Consider the following 16,253-nt stretch of genomic DNA (forward strand, 5'->3'; position numbering starts at 1 on the left):
TTTGCCACACGGCCAGGCTGAACTCGTGAGTGCTCAAAATGCGGTGGGCGGCGCGCCCCTGTGGCCAAAGCAAAAAATAAAAAAAGCCCCCCACCCACACCCACACCCACCCACTTGAACCTGCAACGCTTTAGGACGCAAATAGCGCGCTGACGTACGACAAAGTGCAGTTTCCGGTGCAATGACGCGCCGAACAGCACGGCGTTTTCGTGACCACGCCTGAGCTCGATTTGGGCTTCCAGGAGTCGCCTGTAGTCTACTCGGTCCAAGTTGCAAGCACAGTGACGGGAGCGCTGCAGGAGATGCGTTCAGTCTCCTCCTCCGCCTTGTCACCGCCGAGGCGCGCATCTCCTCGCTGACGAGCTCGCGCTCCTCCAGACGCGCACACGCCCTTCCAGCCGCCGCCGCCGCCGCGGGCGCCGCCACGACGCGTCGCTCATCCCGTCCCGGGGAGCACAAGGTAAGTCCCCTGAGTTCGAGCTCGCGCGTGACCTCCTGCGACGTGGCAGGCTCGCCCAAAAGGCGTCAACCTTTAGCCGCGCATGACGTCATTTGAACGAACAATCGCAAAGTGAGTCTTAATTGATGAGTTCGGGCGTATGGCTGCCAGAGGTCGTATAGGTGCCATGAGATCAGGTGAAAGCGAGTCCGAGTGGGCGGCAGCTCCCACTTGGGACGTTACATAATCGTCAAGAAGAGTGAAAAGCGCCATCCTGTCGGCGTGGGAGTGGACGTGATGCTTATTCGCGCTTTTCTCGCTTCTTGGTGCGCTCGATGCGAGCGTCCGTCCGAGCCGTCGCTTGCTTGCGCGTGTGCACGACATGCGAGCAGAAATCAGACATGCCAATTAAGCATTTCAAGAGCAATTACCAGAGCTGCAGTTGTTGAAGGAATATTTTGAGAAGGTTATATATATTCTCCCTAAAAATGCTGCGTTGTTGTCCCAAAGCAGTCGTTCTAAGGGAGCTGTGGAGTTTGAGCAGATTGGGTTACTTTTACGCACAATATAGGTTGGGTTAATTATTTTGTGCAATCAAGTTGGCTGAAGCTGGTCGCCATTTTGGATGCTTTGGTTTACTGAAGTTGAATGAAATGTGAAGCTTGAGATTTATTTCTCACCGCCATTTCAGTCGCTTGAATTCATCAAATGTTTGTTTTCTTTACCAAATTCTGGAATTCTCAAATTTGCTGAACAGCTTTTTTGTTGTCACGTTCTACTTTGGCGCCGTTTGTTGGAGAAAAAAACGATTGACAATGAAGTCCGGAAGAAACTAAAAGTTTGATATGTTTTAGCCCAGTAGATGGAAATTGGGGGGGGGTCCACAATTAATTTGTTTCATTAGCGTATAACACGATGAGGTGCCCCCCCCCCCCCCCCACACACATATACGTCATGTCTAGTGTAAAAGTGTCCCATCAAGCTGGAGCGTCAATCATGAGAAGCACTTGGTTGCATTGGTTGACGTGGGCGTCAATGACGCCATCTGGTGGCCACAAAGGTCATGCCCGCAGTCAAAAAAAGAGAAAGTCTCTCCTTTAAACATAGAAGGTTATCGCCCCCCACACACACTTACATTAACACACACTCACATACACACAAACACGAGCTCAATTAATATGTAATCGCAGACCCCCCCCCCCCCCACACACACACAGACAGACAGGCATGCACTCAAGTCCCTGAGGCTTGCAAAAATAATGAATATTCACAGTTATGCTCCTTCTTCGCCCCTACAGTCAAGTGTTGCGTCCGGTTGTGTTGTGTTTGTGTGACTCACAATCGGCTCAGTCACCCTCAGACGCACACAAAAATGGACACCTGCCGTCAATGCAGTAAGCGACCCCCCCCTTGCAGCCCCCGCAGCACTCTCTCCCTCTACGTGGACACTTATAGCAGTCCCATTTGTCATCAGGATAAAATTAGCCGTCATCATGTTCACGCAGATGCGTTGCAGGCGGTTGTCAAACGGTTTTGTTTTTTTCCTTTCCACTTTTACGTCACTTTGTGAAGCAACTATGGCAACAGTCATCAAACTTTATGCGTTACTATGAAACCCACAGACGACGCGGGTAAGCTAGGCTAGCAATTCAGTCATCAAAGTAAAGCCCCTCCAGAAAAGAAAATTAATAAGTTAATTCAGAAAGTCACTGTTGACAATACAAAGTACTCTGGGTGGTCGATGCAAACAGAGAAGTTGTCCACTTTGAAGATGACTCCAAGTACCGTATTTTCCGGACTATAAGGCGCACCGGACTATAAGGCGCACCTTCAATGAATGGCCCATTTTAAAACTTTATCCTTATATAAGGTGCACCGGACTATAAGGCGCACCGTTAATGCATCATGTCAGATTTTTAATCCAAATCAAATCATTCTCCATTTTATCTTTTTTATTTCAACTTCAGACGCAACAAATTACGTTATAATCACAAAATAATGATCCATAGTCTTTTTGATTCATGATTCATAGTCTTCAGCAGGCCACTTATGATTGATTTCATGACACAATGCTTCGGGCCAGTTTCAATTTAGGAATTTGGTCCATATATAAGGCGCACCGGACTATAAGGCGCACTGTCGGCTTTTGAGAAAAATGTAGGTTTTTAGGTGCGCCTTATAGTCCGGAAAATACGGTAGTTTGTTCTGAGCTGTCCAGGTTGCGAATGGCCGCTGTACCAGGAGATGGCAGCGTCCTCAAAGTGGCTCTGAATGGTGAGGATGTCAATCTAAAAAAAATTAAATAAACAGCTTTCCTTGCTCGGAATGTCATTTTAAGGGGTGTGTAAAAATCTAAAAGAAGCAAAGGCAGGGCAAAAAGTGGGGGCTCTTCCCCCGTGCCCCCAGTTCACCTTTGTACTCGGATAAAAAGTGTCTCTGATCAATCAATCAGTCAATCAATCAATCAATCAATCAATCAATCAATCAATCAATCAATCCGTCAGTCAGTCAATTAATTTGGTGCGCATTGTTTTCAACTGTACGGGGAGTTCATGTTGGAAAAATAAATACTGCTGTAAAGTAAAGTCATCTTCAGATGCCTGAAAAAATGTACTTTAGTACAAACGCAAAGTATTTGTTCTAAGCAGCGAGCGCTGGTGTTTGCGTGTGCGCCGACTTTGGAAATACCGAGGGGTCGCGCTCCCTGAACGTCTCATACTCGCGCTCAGGTCGATGCCGCATGTGGAGGAGACGAATCGAATGATGAAAACAATTATCCTGGAAACACAAATGAGCTCTCTCGGGCTATTTTTTTTCCTCCAACTTGCGGTTGTCATGCTCATTGCGAAGCGGCGCGCACGCGCACGCGCTCCTGGAAGGGGAGGACTTACGTAACAAGTGTCAGGAGGTGAGTGTTGATGTGCAAATGAATGGAAATAAAATATGTTCAGCAGTAGATTCCTTGAATGTTGCTGAAGCACGTGGCCACTCGCGAAAATACCAACGCGAGGGAGGGAAGCAAAGAAATACACGTGGTACACAAGGTGTCATCTTTATGACTTTTTTTTTTTTTTTTGCCAAGCTTTGTGGGAATAAACATACAGTAGCCGCCTTGCCACTGCGTTGGTGTGAGCGTGCCTCGGCTTATCAGGGAAAAGGTGTTTCACTGAGTGGGAATGCCTGCTCGAATGTGGAGGCCAGGGTTGCCATGGCGACCATCTGCTGCTACGCTGGCGAACGCTCGCCGGCAGCCCACACATTGTGACATCCAGCAGCACGCCGAGCCCAGCCGAGCCGAGCCGAGCCGAGAGAGCCCAAGTATCGCAACACACTGACTGCTAACGTTAGCATTAGCCTTCCGACTAGTGTGAAACCGTGTCAAGTTTCTTCCAAACGTCTGCCGGTTCTCTATGAATGAACTTCATGAATGACCAGGCAGCAGTCTAACAGATTTGATTAAAAAAATAAATAAATAAACGGAACTGGCCCAAACGTGTGCCAAGATTGGACAATTAAAAAGTAAAAGTCAACTGTCAATTATATCACTTTTAAGCTAATGCTATTATTATTATGCTAGTATTTTATCGTGACTCGAAAGTGACCCGAAAGCAAAGAAGACCGGGAGGATGATCCCGCCGTTGCTTTTTTCAGATGCAGGAGGCGGGCGCCTCTCAGCCGGCTCCCCAGCGGGCCTTGAGCGTCCTGGATCGTCTGCTGCTGACACACCCGGTTTGGCTTCAGCTGTCACTCAAGCAAGACTCCGCCCTCTACATTCTGCTGAGAGAGCCTGTCGGGGTGAGCTGAGCGCAAGGACCCATTTCAGCTCAATTCAAAGTCACCGTCAAGTGAAAATAGATGTTTTCTAACCCTGTTCACAAACCTGACAAATTGGACTGAAAAGAAAAATCAAGCTGTACATTATCAATGAGGTTTTAAAATGATCAGGTCATTGCTAGCTAGCTAGCGAGTGAGCTAAAAGCTAGCTCGCTAGCAAGTGAGCTCAAAGGCTTCTGAAGGTTCCTCGGCGGCTCTTCTGGAGCGTCACTTCTTGCGACGTCTGGTCTTCCTGCTACCTAGCAAGTGAGCTAAAAGCTAGCTAGCTAGCTAACAAGCGAGCTGTAAGGCCTCTGAAGGTTCCTCGGCGGCTCTTCTGCAGCGTCACTTCTTGTGATGTCTGGTCTTCTTGCAGACATTCTTGGTGCGCAAGTGCAGCTTGAGTCAGAGGAAGGTTCTCTGTGTGAGGGTCACGGCAGACAGGAGTTGGTCCTCCGTGAAGGAGTGCTTCATCTGTGAGGAAGACTACAGTGAGTCCAGCGACAGCGGCGCCGCGACTGACGCCGGGGGATGGCGGGCCGTCACTCAAACTCTGCTTCTTCTTCTGCCAGCGTTCGCCTTGGAGAGCTCGGCGCTCAGCTTCCCGGACTTGTGTCGCCTGGTGGCCTTCTACTGCGTCAGCAGGTCCCCTTAGCCACATGTGCTTCTACTGAACACCAATTGTTAAGCAATAACAATATTTAGATCAGATTGTTTTGTCCGCAGGGACGTCTTGCCTTTCCCTCTTCAGTTGCCGGACGCCATCGCCAAGGCCACGACGCACCGGCAACTGGAGTCCATCTCGCACATGGGCCAAGGTGCGCTCCGCCGCATCATCACCACTTTTGGTGAAAGGCTAACTTGTCCCCGTCCGCCGTCTCATCCGGTCTCTACGCAGACTTCTGGAACTCGCCGAGCGCGTCGGAACTTCAAAATGGACCTCTGGCGGCGGCGGGCAGCGGCCTGATCCAGGCGGCGGCGGCGGCCTCGGAGCGATGGCGGGTTCAGGGCCGCAGCGGTCAAAGCAAACTATGCTTCATAAATCCTCTCTTCCTGCAGCTGGAAGTCTTGAAGGTGGGTTGTGGCAGCCTGAGGGAGGGGCAGAACCGCTGAGCTTTTTTCCATTCCCCCAGCATTCAGAACTCCAGAACCACAGTGCCTCGAACAAGCGACACCGTTTCAAGCGCAGCGTGCGACTGCGCCTCTCCGAGTCCTCCATGAATCTGTCCCTGGAGGGGGTGGGCTCCTACTCCCCGCCTCCGTCCATGGAGATGCCCGCTGGGTCAGAGAGGTTGCGCAACTCTCATCCCCAGAGGAGAGTTCACTCCGGAGCAGGGGTCCTGAGGAGGACGCCTGCCGTGTCACCGGGGTCCGCGGGGTCCGAGGAAGAGGACGCAATGGCTGTGCGAGCGCCTCAAGTAAGAGTCTAAAATAAACACACAAATGCAAAAGTGTACGTTTATTCAAATAGGCTCGGATTAAAATGAAGAAATAAATATGATCGTTAATGACTAAATGAATAAATAAAAAAAATAGGATTGTTATTAATTATGATTGCCAAGACCAGTCTCGAGAGAAAAAACAATCTTGCTCTTGTCTTGGTCTCTGTGACTTTTGGTGCTTTGGGGAGTTCTCAGGAAGCAAGGTCCTTAGCGCAACACCAATCTGTGGTAGCTCCGAGATGGACCTGTGGCCAGCGCCAGAGGGTAAGCGCAGTCATGGAAGAAGAAACAAATTCATCTCTCTTCCTGGTTCCGTTTCACTTTGAATGGACCAAACTCAAGGATGAAAAGGGGTTCGGACCATTTTTGGAGCAAATGGAAGAGGGAACCCCGGATTATCCTGTCTTTCAAAGACATCCGATAATCGGGCCTTTTCTCAATTCAGTCCAAAGATCAACATCTATATGTGTGGTTCAGGTGGACCAGCCTCCCGATGTCCAGCAGTCGCCGGCGGCGGCGGCGGCGGCGGAGGGGCCCGCCATCGAAGTGGCTCTGCTGGCCCCGGAGCGCCGGGCGGCGCCGTCTCTGGCCGAGCTGGACAGCAACAGCTCCCTCAGCAGTCTGGACGAGGAAGACGATTGGGATTCCGATTCCGAGAGCGGGTTCCAGAGCCAGGGCCCCCGGCGGCCGCCGCTGGTGCGCTCGCGAGGCCGCGGCGGACTGCACCGCATGAGCGAGGCCTTTGTGTGTTTCTTCGCTCCGGACAAGCGTCTGACGCGACTGGTGCGGGAGCTGTCCCGGGACAGGCGCTCGATTTTCGGCGGGATGGTGCAGGACTTCCTCCTGGCTCACACGGGCTTGCTGAAATCGCTATCGGCCGCCTCGCTATCCTCGTCGCCGCGTGTGACGTCCGTGCAGCTGCTGCAGGGTGTGCGCCTGTTTCTATCGCAGGCCAAGTGTTGCTTACTGGAAAGCGGCGAGCTGGAACCTCCCATCGAAACTTTGGTGCCAGAAAACGAGAAAGGTAGACACATCCGAGCGGAGTCCGCATTGTTTTGTTGTAAACAATGTAAAAGTCACCCGGACCCGTGCGTAGGCTTGCGTGTGTGCGTGTTGCCCGGCCGGCCTTGCACGACTTCTGGGGGGGGGGGGGGGGGGGGGGATGCTGGGCCGCTCGCCTTCCTTCCTTCCTGCACTCTGATTTATCTGCCTTTGCGTTGGTGGGAGCCATTCGAATTTTTTTCCCCTCACTCTCGTTTATCATAAAAAGATCTCACAGGCCCACGCACGCTTGGAGAGCGCACGATTCAAAGGGAGGGGGGGGGGAGTGTTACAGTAAAAACACAGAGTCACTTAACATATTTGTAAGCGAGCAAGATGGACGCATGAAATCGACTTGAACGCAAGTGAGAGAGAAGCAAGCTGGCAATGGCGCCGCTCGCTCGCTCGCTCGCTAGCAACAAAATGCAAATACACGGTCAGCGCTACGTCGAAGAATTTCCAGACTCCACAGGAGTTTTTAATTTCAATTCTTGTTTTCAAAATTTGGCACAACTGAATTGGTCATTGAATAGCCCAGCATTAGACAATGATAGCAAAGTTAGCGGAGCGCATTGTTGTGCTAGCATAAAACCAAATCAAACGTTTTCTTTTTAAGCTAGGTTATCTAAACAGGTATTGTAAATAGAAAATGTTGTTTTGTACTTCTATTTTATTCGGAAGTATTTTGAGACACGACACGAGTATTTAATTTCAAATTTTGATTAAAACATTTGGCACAACAAAATTGGTCATTGAATAGCCCCGCATTAGAAAATGTTAGCAAAGTTAGCGGCGCACATTGTTTGCTAGCATAAAAACAAATCAACATTTTGGTTTTTTTTAACAGATATTGTGTATAATGTATAATATGTTGTTCCGTACTTGCATACATTTCTTTACTTTATTCTTAAGTACTTCTACATAAGTACAGATAATTGCCACCTGTGACAAAACGATCTCGCTCTTGTTTGTGTCCCGGTCTTTCCAGATCTTGCCCTGGAGCGTGCCATGTTCTCCTGCGTGCTGCGCCCCCTCAAGTCTCACCTGGATGCCGCCCTGGCGGCGCTACACCGGCAGGACGCGTCCAGCCAGCGCTTCAGCCGCAACCTGGCGCGTCTAAAAGACGAGGACAGCGCCGCCCAACGCTTGGGCGTGCGCACGGGCCTGCCCGACGGGCGGCTGGTGGACAAAGTGAAGCAGAAGTTGGCGCTGATGCGGCGCACGCATTCGCCCGTCGACAAAGTTCTGCTGCTGTTGCAGGTCTGCAAGTGCGTGCAGAAGGGCCTGGGCGCCCCGCACGGTGAGACAAAAACTTCTGGCGAACCTCTCGGGTCAGAACCCTTCAAATGTCGAGTGTTTGGTTCTCAGCAGGACAGGAAGTGAGCTGGGAGGATTTCCTGCCGTCGTTGTCCTACGCCATCGTGGAGTCCAACAAGCCTCACATCTTGATGGAGGTGGAGTACATGATGGAGCTCCTGGAGCCATCTTGGCTCGGCGGTGAAGGTCGGTGCTCCTCAGCGGAACCTCGGTGTGCAGGACTTGTCTGGAGTCCATTTTGCACTTTCCAGGCGGCTCCTACTTGACCAGCGTCTTCGCCAGCCTTCATCTGATCCAGAGCCTGGACCCGGAGCGGACCATCACAGGCTGCCTTACGTCCGAGGCCCGGGAGGCGCTGAAGCAGTGGCGCTGTCGGCGAAGCCTCGAGGCTCAGAAGCAGAAGGAGAACCTGCAGCGTCAGGTAGCGGCGGCCGCTGAATTCCACCACCTCGGTTGTCGAGTCACAAACGGAACTCCGACCCGGGTTAGCGAGTTATCCCATTTTGGATTACCCTTAACCCCGGAGTCTTGGGTCCATTGTGAGACAGTGTAGAACTCAAGAATTGGAAGTCCAAAATTGGAGTCCTCCATCCGTTCTTCTTTTTTTTTGGGGGGGGCAAAATTATTTGCATTTATTTGCAATTATTTCGCATCCACCAGCTTTCGTAACGTGCTTGGAATTCATTTGAAGGGATTAGTTTTGAAAAGTAATCCTCTGATGTGGGCCATGCATGAACACGCACACACACAGGCACGCACGCACGCACACACACACACTTTCACCTGTTATCACATTGTTGGGTACAGACTGGGAAAAAAAAGCAAAAAAAAAAGCAAAGCGGCGACACTGTTAAGCACTACGTTTGCGTGCGGTCACGTGGTGCCTCTCCGGGCTTCAAATAGCCCGTCCAAGTGAGCCAGCAGCCAGATTCTGCTCCGACACTGGCGGGCGATTGGTGAGGCGAGTGCGATGAGGAAGTGGGCGGTCAGATAACATGAAATTTATTGAGCTGCATCTACGCACGCACCCGAGCAGGCAAACACAATATGCAAACGGACAGCGAGGAGCTTGCTGACTCTGTAAGTTGGACCTGTTGACGTTTCTCTCTTATCGCTGCATGTGTGTGTGTGTGTGGAGGGGGTGACCCCCACCCCCCGTTATATTGTCTTTGCGCTTCTGAACTATTTTGAAGCCGTTTGAAGTATTATTCAGCCAAGTCCGACTTGTGCGCCGATTTTGTAGTACCTCGTTATGCCGCAAGATGCAGGGCAGGACCCGGGTCCATTGGATGTGGCATCATGAATTCAGAACTAGAAGAGGCAGAGTTTTTTTGACAGGGACAACTAAGGAGCTTTGGGTGAGGGAACTTCAAAATGTGCTAAGAATTTTTATCTCACGCTTGCACGACGGGTAAAAAACATTTAAAAAAATAAATAAAAATCATCTAGTGGAATTTGCTGTCCATGATGTGCATAATTTTGGAGACCGTAAGCCAATCCCTTCTCTTCCTGGATCTCTGAGTGTTGTTTGTGCCCCCCTTCTTCCCCCCTTCCATTCGCCCCTCCAGAGGTGCGTTCGGATACTGTTCCAGGACGGGGAGCGGAGCGCCGTGCGGACCTTGCAGTGGCGAGTGGGCGAGAGTAGCCAGGCGCTGGCGCAGCTGTGCGCCGCCACCTTCGGCGTGACTGACCCGCAGCAGTACGCGCTGTACTGGCGCAGCGGCGGCGAGATGCGACCCTTGCCCCCCCAGGCGCAGCCTCAGGACCTGGCGGGCCACAGCGAGGGAGGCCCCTCCCTCTCCTACCTGAGGACCGACCACGACTTCAGCAAGATGCGGCGACTCACCAGAGGTGGCGCCGTGGACTTGAGTGAGTCGGTGTGCGAGGAGTGAGCGAGTGCATGCGAGCGAGCGGAGGAGGAGGGCGGGAGGAAGGAAGGAAGGAAGGAAGGAAGGAAGGAAGACACGCTGACGCCCGCCGTGGGGGCGTTGGGTCGCGCGTGGAACAGAGCGGGAGCGCCTCTGGCTGCGCCTGCTGTGGAGGAGGCTTCCGTTTGCATGATGGAGGGGATGATGACGTCACAGACGCGCTCAAAGACCTCGATGCCAAAGTTTCCTGCTGTTGACTTTTAAGAAGGAGACTTTCAAAGTACGAAAAGCTGTTGGTGCATTTCTGCCATATCCTTGAAAGCCGGGTTACGAGGACGCGGGTCCACAGCGCCCCCTCTGGTGTCTGCCGGGACGAGAGGCCAAATAGGTTCTCTTCTATCCGTAAATCAATTCTAAATTCTCCTTGTTGAGCAGCCGATCAGCTCCGGACCTTCTTTATTGCTTTGCTTTCTCCAACGTCAATTGTGGCTCACACGTGCTGGCCACCAACCAGCATGACGTCAGCAGGCCGGCCGAACTCTTATTGGAAGCTGTTGGCGGCCATTGGGTCAATGTGAGCGGAGCAAACTGCCACTGACTGTTGTATTTCAAACTAGCTTTGAATGTTCAGCTTGCAACACTATTCAGGCGTTAACCGGCAAGTGATGACCATGATGTGCTTTCGGCATAACTGCATGCGTTCTGAAAACATCCAGATTTGATTTGTAGGCTCTGCAAAAGTGGCGTGTGCATGTGTTTGCTGTGTGCGCTCACTATTCCTTTTCCTTGTAAATGTGCCAGGTCATTTGCAATCATTAAAAGAATACAAAAAAATCAAAAAAAGGTGTGCAGCTGTGGGTACTCGTGTTTTTCTTTTTATCCATCAATGCCTATTATTTATGCAAGATCAAAATATATCAAAAAGCTGGATTTAAGGTCAGGGTCCTGAGGAGGTCAGAAGATTCCCCTGAGACCTCACCCAAATTGTTATGGAACAGGTTACCAGTATACTGTTCATTTCACCAAACCACTTATTATTAGGATTTAATATATATTTTCTTATTATTATGACTGATTATGACTATTATGATGATGATGATTATTATTATAAAAAAAAAAAAGTGGAGGCGGAATTTTAGTGAACCAGGCGTCTTACTTCCGGGTTAGGAAAATAGCAACCAAAATAACTCTTATTTATTAAGAAATTAGATCACCGCCGTGCCAAATGTATATTAATATATTAGATTAATATGTAATCTATTTTTGTATTGTTTACTTGAATGTTTTGTTGTCCGTGGACCTATATAATATATATATATATATATGTAATATGTCTTGTCACCGTGGGATAGTAGGAAATGCAATTTCGATCTCTTTGTGTGTCTTGACGTGAAGAAATTGACAATAAAGCAGACTTTGACTTTGATATGGTTATGAATAACCGTGAAAAGTTTAAAATAGCATGATGCAGCTTCTTTTATTTTAGCAGTAGCCATGGCTAACATTGATTAGCTGTGACCATTCGTAAAAACTGCTTGACATAATGTCTATTGTGTTTTTGGTCAAAAGTATTTTAAACCTCTTGAACCTGAGAATCGTGACGTCAGAAAACACCGGTCGAGTCGATGAGGAAAGCCCGCCAGCAGGTGGCGCCACATATCCATTTTTCAAATAGGGAAGCCAAGCCACGTGACCGAAGGCGGAAGTGGAGCGGCGAAGGGCTTGAGGACGGAGACGAGTTGAACGGGAGCTGCCCGAAGAAAGAACACACGAAAATCACTCAACAACACGCGCAACGTGCGTCCGTGCAACTTACGTGAGTCGGGTGTTTTTCGACGTGAAACTTGTGGAGCCCCATTTTGGCTCTCATGCCTCAGCATGTTTTATTTGGCGATCTTTGCCTTCATTTTAAGTGTGAGCTTGGCTTATCGGGAGATTTCTAAATTTGAATGAATTCTCATGACCTTGACGACTTCTTGTGCCTTTTCCCCTCATCTATTATTAAGTAGTTAAACATTTGGGGCGGATTTTTTTGTAAGTAGAAAGTGTTTCGTTCTAAAAACAGTAGCACTTTGAGATTTCTTTTTAAAAAATGTAAAGTGCTCTATCAATATAATTTATTATTATTACTTGTCCACTTGCTGTAGTGTAGTGGAAATGTAGCAAGTAACCCTTTTCGTAATTAATGCCTTCAAGTTTATTTACAGTATTAAACGTGCTCAGTTTAATAACACATGTCTGGCATAAATGTTTATGAGGAAGAGAAGAAACTAATATCAATACTGGTATTGCTATTAACTGGATCGATCCGCCCATCTCGACCGCACATGCACTCTGTATTTAAGTAGAACTTTAGATAATTGTGTTTGAAGAAAGACCTTATTTGACTCCTTTTTTATGATTTAAAAAAAAATAAAAATCTGTGATGATGCTTATGGCATATGGCCACCATCCAGCTAATCCTCTTAGTAAATTGTTTTGCTCCACCCGGCCGGCCGGCCGGCCGGCAGCACATTGATTCGCTCCCACTGGACCAGCGCTCGCTCGCTTCTCGTCCCACGACTTTGTCTTTTTTTGTATTGTCCCCCAAGGCGAGACGCCGACGTAGTGATGGCCAGATTGTCATAGGGAGTGTTCACCTCACTCCTGGGATCATGGCTGATGCCGCCGCCGCAACGAAGAAGAGTGAGTGTTGAGAACATCGCCTGCCTCTCATCCTCTGGGCCAGTTTTACTTCTTTTTTTTCTTGGTCGCCAGTCGTGACGCCGTGTCTTTCAGCTGAAACTGTTTATTATCAAATAACGTATCTACACTGACAACCATTTTATCGATTGAAGCTCTTTGCCTTTTTGAACTTTTCACAAATTTACCACATTTAATGTGACCCTATCCTTAGGAAAAATAATCTCTTCATTTTTTATTTTATTTTTCCAGGGTCTACCAAGGCGGGAGGCGTTCGCTTCTCGGAGAAAGCCCCGGTGGCCGGTGCCCAGGGGGGCGGTGCCCAGGGGGGCGGTGCCCAGGGGGGCGGTGCCCAGGGGGGCGGTGCCCAGGGGGGCGGTGCCCAGGGGGCGGCCGCCACCCAGGCGCCCGGCGCCCCGTCTCACGTCCACTTTGACGACAAGCTGCACGACTCCGTCATCATGGTCACGGCGGAGGATGACGGCAGCTTCTTGGTCAAGGTGACGCCCACCTTGAAAAGTTTGAACGCTCTTCATCTTCTGTCAGACAGGAAAGCTCAAGACGTGGCAACGCGATCACAACTCTGGGCTTGGAATCGGCCCGCCGAAGCTCCGCTCGCTGACTTGAATTTCCTTCCGTTCAGTTGGGCTTCCTGAAGGCGCAGCACCGCTACGAAATTGCCTTCACCCTGCCCGAGGTGCCGGCTCTCGGCAAGGAGGTGTGTCTGGCGCCCAGGCCGAGCCCCCATCTGCGGGTCATCGACGTCTCGCCTGCTCCCGAAGGTGACACGCGGGAAGCACTGGCTTTTTTTTTGGTATCTATGGCGTCCCCCCTCACCCAGCCCCTCCCTCCCTCCCTCCCTCCCCCTGCAGGTGGTCTGAAAATGATGTGCGAGTACATGGCTCAACAGGAGGGGGTGCTGTGTGAGCAGGTGCAGCTGCTGAGCGAGGCCAACGACGACGTCTGCATCACGGTCAAAGTTCACGCCAGAGTCATGGGTATGATGTCATCTATGCCTCTTCCCCAATCAATAACAATATGAAATGTATTCAATTTATTTCTTAAGTACATATTTCATAGAGACTAAACCGGATGATAAAAACAGATGCTAAAAATAGAACACAGTAAGGCCCTATGAGTTCTTGATTGTTTTTTTTATTTGTTTTTTTACACCAATCAATAACAATATGAAATTTATTCAGTTTATTTCTAAACCACAACTTTCATATAGACTAAACTATGGTCAAAAAGATGCTAAAAATAGAACACAGTCAGGTCCTATTAGGTCTTGATGTTTTGTTTTTTTACACCAATCAATAACAATATGGAATTTATTCAGTCTATTGAGGACATATTTCATATTAACAAAACAGTATGATGATAAAATAAAAAATGCCAAACAAATACCCTATCCAGTTCACTTTTCAAGGAACAAAGAGTTACGAGATGCAATCATCGAGCTCAACTCACCGGCAAATATTCTTTATCTGCGCAAAAAGCGACTAGTCTGTTTTATACTGCCCCAAGGTGGTCAAGGTGTGCACACCAAAAGGAGCAGCACATTGTGGCTTGATAACGAGCAAAAAAAAAAAATGGATCAAAAGCTTGTTTTCATGTATTTATTTTATATGCAAAATTGAGAAGCCTTTTAGTCGTTTGGAATTTTTTATCCTATTTTTTTAAGTTCAGTTACTTTTAACTAATTTCCGTTTTTTTTTTCTTTTGTTAATCTGGCGGTAGAATGACCATTGTACATGAAAAATGAAAGTAGCAAAAACTAACGTGTATTTCACGCTTGCCTTTTTTTTGGGGGGGGGGGGCCCACTTGGCTTTTCTACCCAGACCGCCATCACGGCACGCCCATGCTGCTGGAGGGCATTCGCTGCATCGGCGTGGAGCTGGAGTACGACTCGGAGCAAAGCGACTGGCAAGGCTTCGACTGACTCTCCTTATTGCGCGCATGTGACCCAAACTTGTGAGCATCACTTCATCAGCAAAAAAAAAAAAGACACTTATCAGGCGGCTTTGCTAATGCTAACGCTACCACTCCTTGCTATTTGGTTTTGACAGGCTAGTGCTTTGGCCGCCACTTGAAAGTGTCTCTTTTGCTCCGGATCTTCCTCCAGTTTCGCTGCGTTTTGTAAATTGATCCAAACATGATAAAAACTAGGCTTGTTGCGAAATAAGACATGGCAAGATGTGCGGGACTCAAATGTTTGTTTACAAGCCATAAGTTCCCTTTAAAGGCTGAAAAGCTCACATTATTCTAGGAGGCCTACTTGTGTCTGCTTCTGTGTTGGTATTCAACAAGTGCCTTCCTCCTCCTCCTCCTTCCTGTCGTCACACTTCCTGCCACGTCCTGGACGAGGATGAGGAGAACCAATCCTCGTGGACATCAATCGTCATATTTCTAGTTATCTTACTGTCTTCAGCATTAAGTGAAGAGTTCTTGTTTCGTGAATGTCAAACTTGTCATTTTTGTATTTGCCTCGAATAAATTGAAGCGTTTCTATGTGACTTGCGGCAGTTCCTTGGATGCCCGCTAGGTGGCAGTTTCGGCTGCTGAAGGTATTTCTCTGGCCCAAGTGCAGGGCACGCAGACGAAGCGCTCCGCAAAATAATTACTTGTGAAGGTTTCGATGGCTCTAGTTATTTTTAATAATCGTATCAATTACGGATGGTTGCTTTTTTCTTCTTTCAGACAGGAATGTGACAAAAAGCGCTCAAACGGTGACAAAATAAATGAACTTCTTCCAAATCTATAAAAAAAAATACAACAATGTATTTTTTTCCTTCGCGCTAAAACGTGAACAGAGGTTTAAATAAATCAATTAAAAGTTGGGTGTTTTTTTTCTTAGTTTAAGTTGCAGAATTTAAAAAAAAATGTTTTATTTGTGCCTAGGGTTGAAGCGTCTTTATTTTGTCGGTTAGCAGCAAAATCCTCATTTGAAGACGCCACAAAACATGTATTAGTCATCATCGTAAATTTCAAGTGCGCACGTGAGGACGAGTACAATTTGAAATGTGTTGAAATAAATGTGACAATCAACTTTTAATTTGTGTTAAAAAAGGTATTGTTGAAAGTCGTTTTGGAGGACACGCTAAATAAACCTTTAAAAGTAGCTATTGGTGCCCGCCATTCTGCAATTTACATTGTTGCAATTAGTCTCAAATGAACGGACTAAAGACTGAGTTTTCGGGAGTTTTCATTTTTTAAACATCGGGCGAGAAATCTATAAAAGCCCTGTCATCTCTTTTTTTTCAAATGAGCTGGAAGAAAATGGCTGGGAAAGTTGAGTTAAGTTTGATTCTTTTTTTTATTTGCAGAAATGCTTCATAATTTGGCAACATTGCAAAGCTTCAAAGCAGCAATTGATGACACCAAAACAGGCTGGCGCAAGGTGAAAAATAACGCACACGCACGCACGCACAAACACACGCGCACACACCCACCCACCCACCCACACACCCACACACACACACACACACACACTCTGGCTAAAATCAGCGAGAATGCATCCCCGCTAAAGTGAAATACTGAAATCGTGGCATCGGTGAATTAGTGTGTGTGTGTGTGTGTGTGCGCGCGCGCGTGTGTGCACGCACAGCAATCAGCCTCCTCTTGTCTCTGCTGAGTGCCGCGTGTGATTG

General features: G+C 48.4%; 2 protein-coding genes across 6 annotated transcripts; both read left to right on the forward strand.

The window, feature by feature from the left end:
- Positions 1 to 149: 149 nt before the first annotated feature.
- Positions 150 to 10,781, forward strand: si:ch211-168d1.3 (ras and Rab interactor 2). The gene is made up of 12 exons (XM_037260719.1): positions 150 to 460; positions 4,091 to 4,234; positions 4,629 to 4,743; positions 4,825 to 4,897; positions 4,979 to 5,070; positions 5,151 to 5,326; positions 5,386 to 5,670; positions 6,172 to 6,718; positions 7,724 to 8,035; positions 8,107 to 8,238; positions 8,304 to 8,473; positions 9,621 to 10,781. The coding sequence occupies exons 2-12, from the start codon at positions 4,091 to 4,093 to the stop codon at positions 9,942 to 9,944; spliced, it is 2,370 nt and encodes a 789-aa protein (XP_037116614.1). The 5' UTR covers positions 150 to 460; the 3' UTR covers positions 9,945 to 10,781.
- An 834-nt stretch (positions 10,782 to 11,615) lies between these two features.
- c10h20orf27 (chromosome 10 C20orf27 homolog) lies at positions 11,616 to 15,119 on the forward strand. 5 transcript variants are annotated; one of them, XM_037262343.1, is made up of 7 exons: positions 11,616 to 11,736; positions 12,512 to 12,605; positions 12,855 to 12,941; positions 12,990 to 13,102; positions 13,246 to 13,384; positions 13,475 to 13,600; positions 14,445 to 14,595. In XM_037262343.1, the coding sequence occupies exons 2-7, from the start codon at positions 12,575 to 12,577 to the stop codon at positions 14,543 to 14,545; spliced, it is 597 nt and encodes a 198-aa protein (XP_037118238.1). In that variant the 5' UTR covers positions 11,616 to 11,736; positions 12,512 to 12,574; the 3' UTR covers positions 14,546 to 14,595. The 5 variants fall into 5 exon arrangements, with proteins under 5 accessions (XP_037118238.1, XP_037118234.1, XP_037118236.1 ...); XM_037262339.1 differs by having other exon boundaries at positions 13,246 to 13,600; positions 14,445 to 15,119; XM_037262341.1 differs by having other exon boundaries at positions 12,855 to 12,930; positions 12,994 to 13,102; positions 13,246 to 13,600.
- The last annotated feature ends 1,134 nt before the right edge of the window (positions 15,120 to 16,253 follow it).

This window comes from Syngnathus acus, chromosome 10, assembly GCF_901709675.1.
Source record: "Syngnathus acus chromosome 10, fSynAcu1.2, whole genome shotgun sequence".
Classification (NCBI taxonomy): Eukaryota; Metazoa; Chordata; class Actinopteri; order Syngnathiformes; family Syngnathidae; genus Syngnathus; species Syngnathus acus.

Coding starts and splice junctions, on each gene's coding strand:
- si:ch211-168d1.3 (XM_037260719.1), top strand. CDS start 4,091: ATGCAGGAGGCGGGCGCCTCTCAGCCGGCTCCCCAGCGGGCCTTGAGC. Junction 4,744..4,824: donor CATCTGTGAGGAAGACTACA/GTGAGTCCAGCG, acceptor TTCTTCTGCCAG/CGTTCGCCTTGGAGAGCTCG. Junction 4,898..4,978: donor GCCTTCTACTGCGTCAGCAG/GTCCCCTTAGCC, acceptor TTTTGTCCGCAG/GGACGTCTTGCCTTTCCCTC.
- c10h20orf27 (XM_037262339.1), top strand. CDS start 12,575: ATGGCTGATGCCGCCGCCGCAACGAAGAAGA. Junction 12,606..12,854: donor CGCCGCCGCAACGAAGAAGA/GTGAGTGTTGAG, acceptor TTATTTTTCCAG/GGTCTACCAAGGCGGGAGGC. Junction 13,103..13,245: donor ACGGCAGCTTCTTGGTCAAG/GTGACGCCCACC, acceptor CCTTCCGTTCAG/TTGGGCTTCCTGAAGGCGCA.